The 18,527-nt window shown below is 34.0% G+C and overlaps 1 protein-coding gene and 1 long non-coding RNA gene across 4 annotated transcripts in view; both read left to right on the top strand.

The window, feature by feature from the left end:
• The first annotated feature begins 8,431 nt into the window (after positions 1-8,431).
• Positions 8,432-11,086, top strand: LOC122035947. The gene is made up of 3 exons (XR_006127287.1): positions 8,432-8,493; positions 9,112-9,177; positions 11,008-11,086. It is a non-coding gene; the product is annotated as an uncharacterized LOC122035947 (long non-coding RNA).
• A 1,114-nt stretch (positions 11,087-12,200) lies between these two features.
• The window catches only part of LOC122035975 (negative regulator of systemic acquired resistance SNI1-like), a 6,343-nt gene continuing 16 nt past the window's right edge, over positions 12,201-18,527 (top strand). The window contains exons 1-8 of one of the 3 annotated variants that reach the window (XM_042595136.1): positions 12,201-12,400; positions 12,783-12,861; positions 14,227-14,308; positions 14,395-14,444; positions 14,603-14,818; positions 14,888-14,958; positions 15,046-15,115; positions 15,742-18,527. The exon at positions 15,742-18,527 is cut by the window's right edge and continues 16 nt beyond it. In XM_042595136.1, coding sequence (XP_042451070.1) covers positions 12,829-12,861; positions 14,227-14,308; positions 14,395-14,444; positions 14,603-14,818; positions 14,888-14,958; positions 15,046-15,115; positions 15,742-15,861 — 642 coding nt within the window. In that variant the 5' untranslated portion in view covers positions 12,201-12,400; positions 12,783-12,828 and the 3' untranslated portion in view covers positions 15,862-18,527. Of the gene's footprint in view, positions 12,573-12,782; positions 12,862-14,226; positions 14,309-14,394; positions 14,445-14,602; positions 14,819-14,887; positions 14,959-15,045; positions 15,260-15,741 lie in introns of those variants that run through there. The other 2 variants (XM_042595134.1, XM_042595137.1) reach the window with 2 other exon arrangements.

The raw sequence follows: 18,527 nt of genomic DNA, 5'->3' as shown, positions 1-18,527 counted from the left end.
AATCATTTCAACAAGACTGCTTGTTACCTTAATGACTAGAGGAGGAGGGGAACTATGCAGCAAAAAAGAAAATAAAAAAAGTAAGGATCATATAAGCAAAAAAGAACATATGCAGTAATCCTCACAACATTCAGAGTTCATATGCAGCAATCCTCACAACATTCAGAGTTCCAAACTCCTCTCACATATGCTATGTACTTGAGACATTAATTTTCAAATTTGTAGGTCTCAAAGAAAGTCCACAGATTGTAACAACAACTTTCTTTTCTATTCCTTCACAAAAATCAAGAGCCACAGATTGTAACAACAAGCTTCCCATCTGAGCTAATTACAGATTGTAACAAAATGCTTCCCAACCAAAATTCAAAAACAAAAAACAGCCAATTATAACAGTCATTCATAACAAAATCAAGAGCCATAAAAGGCTGAAACCAGACATTAGCTAATTACGGATGATGCTCCACATAATCATTCCACATATGGCTTGCAATGTCATCACGTATGTGTCCCATCTAAGCTGTTTGGCTTGGATCAATTGGAATCGGCTCTTGATCACCAAAACTATCTTCAACTCCAGACATGAGCATATCTTCAGATGAATTCTCTATAAATAAATTATCCATTGCATGATGCCGACGTATGAAATTATGCACCGCACAACATGCAAGTGGAATTAATCTTTGGCTAGTAATTGGATAGTTTGGCATATCTTTTAAAATTCGAAACCTTGCCTTAAGCACCCCAATGCATCGCTCAATAATATTACGACATGTGCTATGCCTATAATTGAACAACTCTTCCTTCCCCCTTGGTCTGCCTTGCCGTCGATAATCTCTCAAGTGATAGCGTTGACCTCGATACGGAGCAAGAAACCCCGGCATATTTGGGTAACCAGAATCAACCAAATAAAATTGATCTGTGATAGTATTATCATATTAATTAATAATGTAAAATACCTACATAAATGAATATATATAGAGAATTTTTTCTATTACTTACCACCGCAAGGTTTAGGAAAATGATTTTCATGCCTAGTCAAAGCGTCTATGAACACCCTTGAATCATTTGCTGTCTCCTCCCAGCCCGTATACACCACTGTAGAAAGCATATCGAAATCGCATACAAGCATCACATTTTGTGTGACAATAACCTTTCTACCACGAAAAGATGTTTGAATTGATGTCGGTGCCCATGCCGATACGTGAGTTCCATCAATAGCTCCAAGACAATTCTAAAAATACACAATGTCTTAGTAAAGATATGTTGTTAATGTAACTAGATACATTAGGGTAAAATATATACCTTAAAATATGAAAACCACTTTAGATTATGCAATATGCGAGGATGGACACCATTGTGTTCATATGGTCGAATAATATGTGTGCCCAATGTACAAACAGCTCGTAAAACTCGTTTGAACCACTTGCTACAAGTGTACAATGAATGTTGAAATCGATTTGCACATATTCGATGTCGTGTGTTGTGCCCGATGATTAGTAAGAACATAGCGACACCTTCTTCAACAGTAACTTTCTTTCCATCTTGTAATAGATTCATCTCTTTTAATGTCCTACAAAAATTCACGAACACATGTTTCGACATACGAAAATTATCAAAGCAAACTTGAGGGTGCCCATCAAGTATTTCTTGAATATATATCCTCCCAGTAAGAGATGACGTTCGACAAGGCATCCGATCAATAGATCTATGAAACTGAGTCATTTCATGAAAAAAATCATTTGCATGGCTCAAAATAAGAAGCAAATTGATATCTGGGCCTAATTCATCATAGTCATCAGATTCATCATCAGAGTTTGACATGATCTGCAATAAATCGATATTAAACTCCGCACACATGTATAAAATTAATTATGAATTGAGGCAAACCAATAAACAATTAAAATTTAAAAAGCATGACATAGTCATCAACATTAAATTTCAAAATATCAAATATGTCTTAAACATTCAATCCACAAAATAGCAAATATGTCTTACACATTCAAGTCACAAAATCAAAAACCATCATTACTTAAAAAGTCTCCGGCTAGGTAATAAAAGCAATCCCCATGAACTTGTCAACATATGACCCTACACACGGTCGAGATTGAGGCAATCCAACCATCCAGCTCTCCTATTTGATGGAATTTTCATGAAAACCTCTCGTAGCCAAGGTTTACCGAAAGCTTCTGTAGCTTTTGTGTACACTTGGTTTGATAAGTCATCCATCTGATTTAAAACCTGCATGCACATATCTATAGAGTAAGGATCACTGAACCCGCTCGTTCCAGTAGAGGAAGAAATTTCTTGTTCGTGTTCTAACTTAGCAGCCCTCAAATCCAGGTATTTTTGCCTAGCAATAGATTCTTGACTCAGGTGTTGCAAGGTATCACTCCACTTGTCCATATAAGCATCATATTTTTCAGTTTTTGAATGCTTAGGATCTTTACGTCGATGACTCTCAGTTGATTATGTACTACGACGTCGGCGATTGTTAGGTTCCCCTCCAACGTCCTCGTTTTCGTCATCGACAACTTCAACATATGAGCTGACACCTCTGTTAATGAATGCTTCTTCGAGCTCTCTCTCTTCATCAGATGTGGGAGGTAATTGAGTAAAAGCTCTATGCATATCACCAGTTGCAGTTGTCCCGCCGAAAATTTCACTAAGAATGTGAAAATGATCACATCCTTCCTTTCGTATTGACTTATACTCCTTTTCATTTTTCTGTTGCATTGATTACAAAAAAATGCATTTTATTATACATAAACATACAATAAAATTATATATTTGATTAGATATAAGTATTTACCAGATAAAATTCTGCCCACACTTCCCCTGGAGCATTCACTTTATTGGTGTCAGGATCCATTGTCACACCAGTATGCGCAAGCAATGCTGCAAAAAGACGTTGTCTTGTGCGTAGACGATTCCATTTACCTTTGAGCCTTTCTACACCATAATTCTTGTTCGTAACCTGATATAATTTTTTGTTGATCTCCTCCCAAACCGTATTAGTGAAGGTAGATGTTTGTAGCTTATTGTGCTTCACTTTTTCATAAATGATATCGACAAACATGGCAACATTTGTCTTTGACCAATCATACTTCTCAATTTCGATACTTGGATTATGCCCTCCCATAATGTAATCTCTAAAAATTGCCAATATTAAAGGCGACATAAAAATGTAGAGCAACATATATTAGAAAATGTAATACCCAAAGCAATACCCTAAGCAAGTTACAAGCATGTAGAGAAAAAAATTGGAATGTACATCCAAGTTTTAACCTTTTCATCTAGTAAGTTGATGCCCCAATGTAGAGAAAACAAGGTCCTGAGATTGAGTTGCAATAGACAATGGTACTTGTGATATGCATTGTTTTATTCAAGTAAAAAGAGAATAATCACAAATAGATTTATGAACTCCAATGTAATTCATAATGACTAGATATAGTTTGTGAGACTAAACCTACATATTCTAACAATTCTAATGGTTGACTCCAACATAAAGAACACAACTTTCCATCTATTTTTGTAAAAAAAATTATTATATAATCATAGCCATTTTATAAGTATAAAAATACAACATTTTTATGTCCTCTCCTTGAAAATTCCCACATTTCTCAAATTGAACAAAACGAAAAACCAATTGCCATCAAACAACCTCAATCTGAACAACTATATAGGAAAAAAAAGGAGATAATAAAACTAACTGGTGAGAAATTACAAATTAAAAAATCATGCTTCTGTTAGAACACACATTGATCACGCTTCTGTTAGATTGTGGAACATCTACAAACTTGAGCATTCGAGATTAGGTCAAATATACTTCTTCTTCAAAATTTCTATTCATTTCAAATTCCATACTTCATCCAAATACAAAGATGAACTGAAAAAGGAGGAAGGAAATGATGAATCTTACGAATCCAAACCAAAGATGTCTGGAGCTTTTAGAACGAGAAGGTGGCTTCTGGATCAGAGAGGGAGGGCAGCGGGGCAGACTCAGAGAAGAACCCTAGCCCGATGGCGCAGAGGGCGGCGACGACGGGGATGACGAGACGATCGGAGAGGGAGGGCAGTGGGGCGGACTCAGAGAAGAACCCTAGCCCGATGGCGCAGAGGGCGACGACGACGACGGGGATGACGAGGGGTGCGTTCTCAGCGCGAGGTTAGGGAAGGCGACGAGCCGCGTGGTCGCTACAAGGAAAGAAGGAAGGGAGGAAAAGGATGAAAGAGGCGGTGGTGAATCTGGCAGTGGAAGAGGGGTGTCGGTGGAGAGGGGAAGAAGAGGGATGGGTGGCGGTGATAGGGAGCTAGACCACGGGAGAGGGGCTCGGGAGGAAAGTGAGAGTGGAGAGAAGAAACTAGGCTTAGGACAGAAACGCAAGGTTACGTCGCGTTTTCCCGTTTTCTATTTTTCTGTGCGCGTTTTCCATTTTCTCTAGAAAATGATATTTTGTCATTTTCTGTTTTCTTAGAAAATGAGTTCTCATTTTCCAGAAAATGGAAATGGAAAACACAAAACAAACAGTAATTTCTAAAAAAAAAAGAAAATGAAAATAGAAAACGGCCCCACCAAACGGCCCCTAAAGCTCTCCTTCCTCCTCCGCTCCTCAAGTCCTCATTCCACTGATCCAAAACATCTTGCGAGCGCAGTCGCCCTTTTTGCCGACTGATCAAAAACATCTTCTTCCTCTTCTGATTTGGAGTAATCCACAGCAGTGGTCACCTCTCGCGAGTTCGTCCATTTTCTTCCTTCCCTGTCGTCTGTCCATCGAAGCAGACCTAGGGTTTGGAGCAGGGGAACTTGTCGAGCCAACTCATTGAAACGTCGGTCAACATCTTGTTTCTAACTCTCCTTCCTCTTCTGTAGCTTCAAATTATTTGGATTCCTCAATCTCTTGGATGTTGCAATTTTGTGTGTTGAGTGAAGTGATATGTCGAAGGCGATGTTTGTCCGATCAGATCAGATCTGAATTAATTATACTTTCTTTTTATTTATATCTTTGGTAGTGTTTGATGTGTGATTTTGCTTCATTTAGGGTCTGGAAGTTGTGCGGGGATTGTTTGACATATCTAGGTGAGATCCCACTTGTAGGCGTGAAGACCAAGACTTTTGAGGTAATTTTGACTTAGATTTGCATTTGAGGAAGGCTTTTATCCACTTGTTTATATGAATCATGGTATTATATGCCCATATGCCCATACATTTCTGCTCGGGCTGAAATTTGGTTGTGTTTCATCCTTGGTTTTTATATTTGCGGAGATTCTATATTTGATATGAGTGTTTGGTTGCTTGTGGTTCTACATCTGTCAAACTTAATTGGTTAGTGTTGGTGTATAGATACAATTGTTAGTTTGTCTTTCAAGGAGTTGTTGCTAGTTGCAAGGTAGGTTCTTGGCGTTATGTCTTTCAAATCTTTGTATTTTTGTGTGTCGTAATCTGTTCCCAACTTGCACAATAATGCTAGATTTCTTGGTGCTACTTCCTCTTATGGTTGTTATATTCATTTAGATGATTTTGAAAAGTGTTTATGTTATCATCATTATCAAACCGTGGTTGCCCAACAATTCGAGTATACTTGTCAAAATCAGACGAACTTGAATCATCATCCAGTGATATAAGCAAGCTTGTTGTGGTTAAAGAGGTGAAGAAACTTTGTTGCATTTCTAGTTCTATTGTGTATTTTCAAAAAGATAAATTCAGGTACCTATCTTTTCAGGCATGGTCACCATTTAATCTTGCATCAGGCAGCGAAGAGGGAGCTGCTAAAGACTCGTGCTATTCGTTTGACCCATTGGTGAGCTGAATCTCCATATGTAAACACTGGATGCCACTTTTTGGATCCATGGAATGCCACTATGCTAGAAAATAGTAGAGAGCATATGCATAAACATTTCTATATTCCTGTATAAATTTTGGATATCTACCCTCTCTTACCTGTGCATGGTAAGAGTTCCACTTAAAAGTTGATGCAAGTATTACATAGCAGCAGTTACCATCATGGTAAACTAGCGCCTGTTGTGGTTTCTTTTATAGGATAGAATCTTTGTTTTTAATGCTTTATATTCTTTTGAACATTTAATGTTCTCCCTTTACAAGATATCTATATATTAGCAGGAGAACAATCAATCTATTGTCTAAATCTGGTTTTATTTCCCTGAACACTGGACATATACAAATGTGACAGATTTGGATTCTGCATGAACTTTTACTGTATATGTCTGACTATGTCTTTCTCTCTCGTTGCCATTACTACAAATATATGTAATATGATTTATAGGGAATCAGTTCAGGTCATAAGGTCACATCTACATCTATTTGAAAGTTCGCAAGTTCATAGGGCAAAAGATAAGATTGATGAAAGTGATCAATAGGAGTTCCATTCATCTATTTTAGGGAAGTTACCAGAACCCTATGTGCTTAGAGCTCCATTAGAGAGATGCAATGCCACCATTATTATCACAGCACCTTGAGCCTACATATGTCATTTTAAGCTCTATCCTTGACAATAGTCTTGGCTATTGCTTTTATCAGTGTAATAGCTACTGTTGCTATTTTGGTAGTGCCAAGGGTCTTACTAAAAAATAACAACAAAATAGCAAAAAATGTTGTCATGTAGTGACATGAGGTCTTACAACTTATTGCTGTTGCATACGTCAAAAAGTTTTAGCCGATGCATGCATTAAGCAATTTGTAATAGGAATTTATTCTGTTTGCATCTTCTGAGCTTTCCCATGTGTTAGTCCTAGGACGGGGTTGGCAGGGGTGTTGGGGCAGCCTTTTGCCAACTTGTATATAATACTTGTCTCTTTGTAATTGGATATATTTGTACAAAGTATGAATTTATTTTGTAACCTTAGACCATTGTAGTTTTATCTTGCTGATTGAATTGTGGTATATGAGAAAATCTTGACTCTGCCAATTTCACATCATCCAGAGGTTCTCTAACTTGATAGATGGCATGGCTGAAGCGGTTAAAAACTTGAACTTTGATTTGGCGGTCAAGGCAAGTATTGGTGCTCCCTAAAAGATGTATCTAATGATATTTTTTAAATCATTATCTTATTACATCCTTTGTTTCTGTGTAATTTTGATTTTAAAATTGTTATAACTTATAAAATTAGCTCTTTCCATTGTTTTCTTAAAAATAGAGGTTCCAGCACTTTTTGTGAACTAACTCCAAATGTACACAGAAGAAATTTGTACATAAAGGGAATGGAAGCTAATGTTTTTGATCATGAAGTTGCTACTGACAGTAACCAAACATGAATTTCATTTAGTCCTATGTGGTGTTTGTGTGATGTTTAGGTTATTTGTTTTTTTCTGTCTCGTGATTATATCATTCTGTTAGACATTTGAAGGTAATCTTATTGCTACTGTTTGTGTTATTAGGATTATGACAAATGATTATCTGTTGCTACAGATTGAGATTAAGGGTTACATTAGTACTAGATGAGCTGACTAATCATATTAAGATAACCTCTTTGTTGCATGTTGGTTGTAAAGGATATTATGTGAGTTGGCGAGGATGAAATTGGATTAAATTTGTAGCTTCAATATGGAGGAAAACTACAAATGATTTAATTGATTGAATATTGTTAGTCATGTAATCTTGCAGTGAATTCAATGATGGTATAAGATTCATGTAGGCGACCTCATATAATCTTAAGTTTGAACAAAAACTGCTTGATGATGGTAGATATTTAAACAGTTGTTACAAGATTTCTTAATTGCTATTCAAAGATTTGCAAGGGAAAGTGATATACCTCTATTTTCTCTCAACTCATCTGTTCGTTTCACTGAAATCTTTAAGATAATGTCTCTCATTACCCTTTTTTCTGCTTAAGTTAGCTATTTTTCATCCTTTTACAATTCTAATAAACATCATGAACACTAAAGCATGCACATAAAATAATAAAAAAAGAATCAAACAATTATGCCATGATCTAGGGATTAGATGATCAGACTGTTTCCAGATCAAGTTATTCTTCTCATTTGAATTGATTTCGGTTTTATAAATTTATATTCCTAATTACTTCCATCTTTGATGTTTAGCCTGTACAAAATTCACTGGCATTTCAATATCTTGTAAACGTCCGAGAGGTTGATCTATTACTTCGTCTTAATTTATACAAACGTAACGAGCTTCTAATAAAATTTTCATTTCTTAGCTCTCATGTCTTCTCTCCTATTTCTTTAATATGCTTTCCAGTTATTTTGCAGAAACACTAAACTGGTCACTTCTTAGGGAATCAGTAATGAATCTTCTACTGGTATATTCTCTACCTACAAATTTCAAAGGAAGATCTATTTGAATTTCACTAATGCTCAAAACTATAAATTGTTGTTCCAATTCTCTATTTTGAAGACTCTTGGTTCTTAGTTAGAATCAGTGTTAATATACTTATTACAGCTTGAATTTGTTTTGTAGGTTCATGAAAGTTAAATTTTAAGAGTGTAGTTAGGGATTGCATGTCCATTTTGCTTAGGAGGTGCCATCACATCCTCTGTTATTTTATAATTATTGTTATTTTTTTTTTCAAACAATTTGAATTTTTGCTAGTTATTTGTAAATGTACCAAGTCTGATTAATTAGTATCACATATGATCATTTTCAGCCTGTTCGTTATTTGTCTGATTTGTTTTTAAGAGTTTGAAATAATGTTAATCTTTTTGTCTTGTTATCCACTTCTATTGAGATTATAGTATGAACTACCTGTTAAGATATCTTTAAATATCATTGAACTATGTATATTGTTTTCTCGCTCTCAACTGGTCCTGTTTGTCAAACATTAGTTCCATAAGACCTATTTTCTATTTTTGTAAACATGTATATGGTAGCATGTGAAATAAAAATATCTTACAGATGCCAAACTTAATTCTGCTTATATTATTTTTTGATTTACTGAAAAAATCATTGTTGCAGTTGCTTTGGCCCTGTAAACATGTGAATGCTGCCTCCTGCTTCATAAATAGCAATCATATTTTTTATTTTTATGTTTATATTCTGTCAAAATTTCATGCTTTTAACTACATATAGTGGGTAGCACAGCTTTTGTTTGGAATTGATAAAGTGAATTCTTCTTCTTTACGTTGCATCTATGGCATAGGTCTTCTCTGAACCTAAATGGAAGTTGGAGATAATTTTGCTGTACTTTTCAAAGTATTTAATCAAGGTATGCAACCTACGTTTGTTGCTGCTAGACACTACTTTCCTGTCCGTCAACTAGCAGAGTAATAGGGTGTTTTTACATATTCCCCTATATATCTCTATAGTTCAACTGCTTTTAGACATGTGCTGGATGAGCTTTTGTTACAGTAATACTATATTGCCTTTTCTATTAAGACAGAGAAGAGACATAAGAGAAAAATAGGACATCTTAGATAGAAAACAAATATCATTGATTTGCTAGGCCTATTTCTTTGAAGATGAACCTTCTATACAGCATCTCAACTTGCACATTGTGGCTTTACTATTCTCTCTCGTTTCCATGTGAAGATTTAGAAGTCACAATTTTTTTAACTGAAATATTATTACTCCTGCATCGATTAAAAATTAGTCTTATTAGTGTCACAGTAGATCGAAACTTGAAATTCAAGTTGTTAGTTACTGCATATTACAGCATATAGAACATTAAAATTATGGTTCTGCCTGTTTGATGGTGTTCCAAGCATAAAGTTGATGCTATTCTCAGGGAAACAAATATCGTAATGTGTCGGGCGGCACGGATGATTTTTATCGTTCCGCTGCCTGGCTTAAATCGGCACAGGACGAGATAATGTTTCGGACGCGTGATAAGAAGATAGCCTCTGCACCTGCTTTACTTATCCACCTGAAGACGCCTCCAAGCTCCATGGAGGGCGCCTCCCATCCAGCACTCAAGGCACCTTTAGTAGTCTTGGAGGGCGCCCTCGGCCGGCTTCGTGCGCACCTTCCGCCAAGCCACCCGAGCCGCCTCTAAGATTCATTAAGGGTGCCTCAGATACTGTTCATCCGAACCTTTTAAGCTTTTTTTCGTTTCTTGAAAGATACGTTAGTCCCAAAATACCAAGTATACCCTGTAACACAAAGTTAGCACAATAACATAAGATAAATATAAGTATTTAACAGTCATCGGATTGTCCGGTTCTGACTTCAAATTTTGTCTCCGGAAACCCTAAGTCGAACCGACGGTTACTGCTCCCTCATAGGGGAGCGCGTTCTCACCTACTCCTCTCAGGAGAGTTTACCTGTTGCCAAATCGGTTCTCCAGACCGACTGGGCTTTTGCTCCGAGTCTTCATGACTTTTCCGCTGGAGGTTCGATTTCTGACCCGTCCAGTCCTCCACCTGGTTCACGATCACCAGGATTTTCACCTAGAGTCCCTGACTCCAGGATTTCGCCCAAAGATCCTCGACTTGCCAAGACTTTCTACCTAGGGTTACCATCCCCTAGAACCTAGGATTACCTCCCCCTAGGGGTTTCCATTGCTTAACCACAACTAGGACTTTTGCCTAAGAACACTTAGGATTTTTCCTGTAATCTCATTCAAACTTGTTAGACCATAAGCAACTTTAACTTTGAACCCTTTACCATTATCAAAACCCAGATTCGATCATCTGATGCTTCCCGCACCACCCGATTTCATTTGTAATAGTTTTTATGGATATTTGAGACTAGTTAAATAAAAAAGTTTTTATGAAATTAATTTATAATAAGTAATTTATAAATATAATAAATATATTTTAAAGTTTTTAAATATATAAATATAAAAAAATATTATGATAATATAATTTTTATTTAATATGTTTAATGTGAGGATAGAAATACATTATAACAATTATATTTTAAAAAGGGATTTTTCTTTAAAAAAAATTACCCTCCTCCATTGGTACGGTAGATTTAATTTTTATCACAAAGATTTTTAAATATTAATTACTATGCATCACGCAAGATCTCCGGTATACCTGGTATTGTATGAGATATGTAATAATTCATATTATTATAAATGGTCGACGATATCCAGAGATGGCGCGTTGTGGCGACAACGACATTAGTGATTGATGGGGGGCGACGGGTGGCAAGCGGCCGACGACTGAAGGAGGATGGTCGGTGACTGGTTGATGTCGAAAATGAACTAAAGATATATTTAATATTTAAATTTAGTTAAATTGTGAATTCATAATGTAATCGGATTACATGGTGTTGACCTTGTAATCTAGATTATAAAACTGTATTATCTTGTGTAATCTAAATGACATTATATTATAAATTTTATTACTTTTTAATATAGATTACATTACATTATAGTTTTAAAATTGTACTAAATAAAATAATCAATATTGTAATGTAATTTTGATTATATTATAAGGCGGATTAGTGTAACAATCAATTTTTTAAAAATATTGTCCTATATTATTAATTAGTTATTGAAGAGATAGTTTGAAATAAAAATAGTTTTTTATTTTTCTACCTTAATTATTCATTAACTCAAGATGAATAAAATAATTAAGTAGTAATGTTTAAGTCATTTGAGTTAAATAAACTTTTCAAATGATTAGTAAAGAAATTGAATCAAATTTAAAAAAAAACTGTGTTAAAAACGAATGTTTAATAAATTTATCAAGCAAATGACTTGGATTATTGATGCAAGTTGAATAATTTAAATAAACTAAATAGTTTAAATTAATAGAAAATTAGATAAATCAAATAAATAATTTCATTAACGATATCATTTTATTACTATGACTAAATAAAAATATTTTTTTTAAACAATGTTTAATGGTTTATCAGATTTAAAATCTCAAATCAAATGGATAATCGAAATTAATTCTATATTTTCTTAGTTTAGCAGTAGTTTGATTTTATATATATAATATTTATTTTTAAAAAACATTATATCCTCTGAGATAATTAATTTTAATATTCATTATCTTAAACAAAATAAATATATACTAATCTATCTGCTTAATTTATATAACTATCAAATATACCTAAAAAATAATTTTCACAAAAATCTTAAAATAAATGTTTTTTTTTAAATCACTATTTTTTTCTGTTAGTTGCAAAGAATTGATTACACAAATTTATTTACTGCCCCAATTACCATATGTATCGCCACAATTACCATTCCATCCTTGGCATGGTACTCATAACTCAATCTTCTCCGTCCCTTTAAAATTTAACGAGCAAGATCCACTTCTGCAATATAACGAAACCCTAAAAGCTCTCCTTCCTCCGTCGCTCCTCATTCCACTGATCCAAAACATTTCTTCCTCCTCTTCTGATTTGGAGTAATCCACAGCCGTGGTCGCCTCTCGCGAGTTCGTCCATCTTTTTCCTTCCCTGCCGTCTGTCCATCGTAGCAGACCTAGGGTTTGGAGCAGGGGACCTTGTCGCGCCAACTGATTGAAACGACGGTCAACATCTTGTCTCTAACTCTCCTTCCTTCTCTTCTGATTTGTAGTAATCCACAGCCGTGGTCGCCTCTCGCGAGTTCGTCCATCTTCTTCCTTCCCTGCCGTCCGTCCATCGTAGCAGACCTAGGGTTTGGAGCAGGGGACCTTGTCGTGCCAACTTATTGAAACGACGGTCAACATCTTGTCTCTAACTCTCCTTCCTTTTCTGTAGCTTCAAATTATTTGGATTCCTCAATCTCTTCGTTGTTGCAATTTTGTGTGTTGAGGGAAGTGATGTGTCGAAGGAGATGTTTGTCCGAGATCAGATCTGCTCTGAATTAATTATACTTTCTTTTTATTTATATTTTTGGTGGTGTTTGATGTGCGGTATTGCCTGATTTAGGGTCTGGAAGTTGTGCGGGGATTGTTTGACATATACCAGTCGAGATATGACTTGTAGGCGTGAAGACCAAGAATTTGAGGTAATTTTGGCTTAGATTTGTTTTTGAGGAAGGCTTTTATCCACACTTGTTTCTATGAATCATGGTATTATATGCCCATACATTTCTACTCGGGCTGAAATTTGGCTGTGTTTCATCCTTGGTTTTTATAACCGGTGTTTCAAGTCAATAAATATTATGATTTCTGAGATTCTATATTTGATATGAAGGTTTGGTTGCTTGTGGTTCTACGTCTGTCAAACTTAATTGGTTAGTGTTGGTGTATAGATACATGAGCTGTTAGTTTGTCTTTCAAAGAATTGTTGCTGGTTGCAAGGTAGGTTCTTATCGTTATGTCTTTAAAATTATGGTATTTTTGTGTGTCGTAATCTAATGTCTTTAAAATTTGATTTTCATTTTATCAGAGAGAAGTGCAATATAATGAGACCATGCCACTTTTGTTAGTTCTAATAGTTAGTCATTACATTTGCTGCCAAAGTTGTTAAGAGGACTTAGAGTTTTTATAATATATTCAAATCAATTTGAGGCCAAGTCCTAATTTTGCTCACTTGTAAATATGCATAAGGAGATTACCTAGGGCTTCAAATGGAGAATAATTAGGGTTTAGGGTTTAGAGTTTAGAGTTTAGTGATGTTTAGGTTGTGTGTTTTTTTCTGTATCGTGATTATATCATTCTGTTAGACATTTGAAGGTAATCTTATTGCTACTGTTTGTGTTATTAGGATTATGACAAATGATTATCTGTTGCTACAGATTGAGATTAAGGGTTACAGTAGTACTAGATGAGCTGACTAATCATATTAGGATAACCTCTTTGTTACATGTTGGTTGTAAAGGATATTATGTGAGTTGGCGAGGATGAAATTGGATTAAATTTGTAGCTTCAATATGGGGGAAAATTACAAATGATTTAATTGATTGAATATTATTAGTCATGTAATCTTGCATTGAATTCAATGATGGTATAAGATTCATGTAGGCGACCTCATATAATCTTAAGTTTTGAACGAAAACTGCTTGATGATGGTAGATATTTAAACAGTTGTTACAAGATTTCTCAATTGCTATTCAAACATTTGCAAGGGAAAGTGATATACCTCTATTTTCTCTCAACTCATCTGTTCGTTTCACTGAAATCTTTAAGATAATGTCTCTCATTACCCTTTCTTCTGCTTAAGTTAGCTATTTTTCATCCTTCCACAATTCTAATAAACATCATGGACACTAAAGCATGCACATAAAATAATAAAAAAAGAATCAAACAATTATGCCATGATCTAGGGATTAGATGTTCAGACTGTTTCCAGATCAAGTTATTCTTCTCATTTGAATTGATTTCGGTTTTATAAATTTATATTCCTAATTACTTCCATCTTTGATGTTTAGCCTGTACAAAATTCACTGGCATTTCAATATCTTGTAAACGTCCTAGAGGTTGATCTATTACTTCGTCTTAATTTTTACAAAGGTAACGAGCTTCTAATAAAATTTTCATTTCTTAGCTCTCATGTCTTCTCTCCTATTTCTTTAATATGTTTTCCAGTTATTTTGCAGAAACACTAAACTGGTCACTTCTTAGGGAATCAGTAATGAATCTTCTACTGGTATATTCTCTACCTACAAATTTCAGAGGAAGATCTATTTGAATTTCACTAATGCTCAAAACTAAGAATTGTTGTTCCAATTCTCTATTTTGAAGACTCTTGGTTTTTAGTTAGCATCAGTGTTAATATACTTATTACAGCTTGAATTTGTTTTGTAGGGTTCACGAAAGTTAAATTTTAAGAGTGTAGTTAGGGATTGCATGCCCACTTTGCTTAGGAGGTGCCATCATAGTATATCAAATAATGTTCAACAACTGAGGAATTCTGAAAACACATGCTCCCAATCAGATCAAAATTCTAAGGTTGCTGTAGCAATTGCTATTTCTCAACTAGAAAAAGAAACTTGTGTTTCTATACAGAAATTTTTTGGGCTGGTGAGAAATCTACATCTTAGGATTCTTGATTAGGCATACTTTTTAGATTAAGCATTGAATTGATTCCAGGTTTTTGAGCTTGATGTAGTGAGAAAAGAGGCAGACTCTCTTGGACAAACTTCTCGTCTTGATGGTCTTAGGTACCTTGCTTGTTTCTCTAAATGCATCATTTATTTTATTGTGTGATCCATTTTCACTTGAGTTTATCATTTTGTACTTTGGTACAGGCTTCCTATCACTGAATTTATTGTGGAGGAATTAGCTGACAACAAAGATAATTTTGCCCCTTTACTTCTGGTATTACATGACTGCTATTATTGATCATCATCTGTTATTTTCTAAATATTGTTATTTTTTTTTGCAAACAATTTGAATTTTTGCTAGTTATTTGTAAATGTACCAAGTCTGATTAATTAGTTTCACATATGATCATTTTCAGCCTGTTCTTTATTGTCTGATTTGTTTTTAAGAGTTTGAAATAATGTTCATCTGTTTGTCTTGTTATCCACTTCTATTGAGATTATAGTATGAACTACCTGTTAAGATATCTTCAAATATCATTGAACTATGTATATTGTTTTATCGCTCTCAACTGGTCCTGTTTGTCAAATATTAGTTCCATAAGACCTATTTTCTATTTTTGTATACATGTATATGGTAGCATGTGAAATAAAAATATCTTTCAGACGCCAAATTTCTTATATTATTTTTTGATTTACTGAAAAAATCATTGTTGCAGTTGCTTTTGCCCTGTAAACATGTGCATGCTGCCCCCTTTTCTTCATAAATAGCAATCATATTTTTTATTTTTATGTTTATATTCTGTCAAAATTTCATGCTTAACTACCTATAGTGGGTAGCACAGCTTTTGTTTGGAATTGATAGAGTGAATTCTTCTTCTTTATGTTGCATCTATGGCATAGGTCTTCTCTGAACCTAAATGGAATTTGGAGATAATTTTGCTGTACTTTTCAAAGTATTTAATCAAGGTATGCAACCTAATTTTGTTGTTGCTAGACACTACTTTCCTGTCCGTCAACTAGCAGAGTAATTGGGTGTTTTTACATATTCCCCTATATAAGCATAATCTCTATGGTTCAACTGCTTTCAGACATGTGCTGGCTGAGCTTTTGTTACAGTAGTACTAGATTGCCTTTTCTATTAAGACAGGGAAGAGACATAAGAGAATAATAGGACATCTTAGATAGAAAACAAATATCATTGATTTGCTAGGCCTATTTCTTTGAAGATGAACCTTCTATTCAGCATCTCAACTTGCACACTAGGGTTTGGAGGTTGGGGGTTTAGGGGTTCAGGGTTTTTAGGGTTTGGGATGAATAGCGCTCGTAGAGGATCCAAATACTCCGGAAGACACATTTTTGTAAGTTTTTCAGGGTTTCCTATTTATAAATGACTTTCCTTCTTTTCAAGTCAACGACCGGACTCCTCATGCTGATTTGGTGCAGTACATTTTGATAAAAGTAGGTCTGCAGTCATTAATTAGTGATTAACTGATATAATTATTATAATTAACTAATTAATTAATTAATTAGTTGAGAAAATTGTGTGTGTACGTACATTGGGGAAAGATAAACCAAGAAAGAGATGATGTTGCCCGTAATAATAGGGAGCATTTAAAAGAAATCCATGATAAAAGAAATAAAGAAAATATTGAAAACCAAGATTAAGTGGATGATTCGTATTTAATTAATTACCTAGTATTCCAAATAGAATGAGTAAAATACGTCCTAGAAAATAATGCAAAAAGATTGTCTAAAAGGAAGTAGAAAAGCAAAACTTATGAATTTGTGTTTTCTTGGGTTTCCATCAATGGTCTTTTCCATTGAGTATAGAGGCATTTTGTTATGAGTTATTTGCTAAATTTAAGAATTTTGTTAACTCTTTAACAAACTAAAGCAAAAGAGTGATTTAATTAGGACGTGTTTGGCTAGGTTAATTTAAACTGTTAATTACAACAGATTATAAGCCTCAAAGGATTACTTGTATATATATGGCAGTTGGGAAAAAGTTGACTGTGAATTTAGAAAGTGAGTGGATATAATGGATTAAGAAAGTAATTAGAAATATGAAAAAGAAATTGTTCATATAAAGATCTTAAATTGTTTTGTGAAAATTCTTTATGAATTTACTTTGGTTCAAAATTTCGATGACATAATATAAGGGATTGGTTATCAATAGTATTAACTCTCCTAGAATTATGGGATAAGTTTCAAGACAAACTATCAAGGAATAGATATAATCTACATCCTAAACAACTCATGATCTTTAAAAAGTGTTAATACGCTTGGAAATGGCTAATCCTAGATTGGTTCATCATCTTCTTCAGTAAGTTAGGCGGATGTATGCAAAATCTATACCCACTAGACTGAACATTTATTTAAAAGTTAAAATCAAATAGCAATTTGGTTTCAACATATTGAAATAAATAATTGATAATAAATGTTGGAAAAAATCAATAAATTTTAGAAATAATAATTAATTCAGCATGAAGAGCATTTGAATTGGTTTAATTTTTAATGTTTATTGTTCAGGTGAATTAAAAAATTTAAAAAATGATGAAGTATTTGATTTTGCATTTAAATATTTTTGCATGGCATAATTTTTAATGAGATAATTAAGAGCAAATATAATATGACACCTATATACATATATATCTTAAATACTTCTAAATATTTTCATATTTTGAAATTTTAACTAATAGTAGTTTCAAATGCCAACTTCCATCTAACTATTTTAAAATATTATTTTAATATATAGAGTTGGTTGCATATCACATGGGTTAAAATTTGCTGTGTAAGAAGTTCTAAAATAAATATACATTTCACATAATAATAAATATAACACTGCAATATCACATACAACTGCTAACAATTATAATTATCTTCGAATGAGCATGGATTGACATGCAATGTCCAACACAAATACAATAGCGAATGACACGGTTAAGGAGAGAAATTGATTTAACTACTAATTGTCCTGAAACCATCTACAATTGCTAACAACTATAACTATCATCGAATGAGGATGGTTTGACAATGTCCCACACAAATACAATAGGGAATGACTTCACGTGCACACATGTAGCCAATGTGAATTGCCATATTATCTAGAAGTGACACATCGTTCACAAGTAAATTATTCAATGTTAGTAAACTAGAGTGGTCAAATTAACAATGAGCGCCACTTATAGGAATGAATTTGCAAAGAGAATTCATATTCCCTGCGTTACCTAGCCGTGTGACAATCCCGCATTGCATAGATGAGATCCCGCATTGCATAGATGAGATCATGAGAAGTAGAAATTACTCTAAAGAAACACTGATACTCTTAAAAAAAAAATAAGAAAACTTCTATTGATAAAAATATTTTAACATGGAAAAAGAAAAACTTGGATAACTTGACTCTCGTTTAGTTTTTATTTTTCCATGTTTTAATATTTTTACCAATGCTTCTTTAGTGTAATTTAGTTCAATAGTTTCAATAACTAATGCAGGTTGCTAGTTTTTTCTAATCTAATTTGTTTTGACAATTATTTGTTTATTTATGTATTATGATAATAATTAGTTGGTTTATAAAGCAGATTGAAATTCCCTTTTCTAATCAGCGAGTACAAACACTTAGGTTGGTCTTTTCTTTTTAGTTGTTGTGGATATATTTATCTATTAAAAATGAGAAAGTTTAGGTTTTA

This window comes from Zingiber officinale, unplaced genomic scaffold (assembly GCF_018446385.1).
Source record: "Zingiber officinale cultivar Zhangliang unplaced genomic scaffold, Zo_v1.1 ctg127, whole genome shotgun sequence".
In the NCBI taxonomy this organism is placed as follows: Eukaryota; Viridiplantae; Streptophyta; class Magnoliopsida; order Zingiberales; family Zingiberaceae; genus Zingiber; species Zingiber officinale.
Note: the sequence above shows the minus strand (reverse complement) of the source record. Positions and strands in the feature narration are given on the sequence as shown.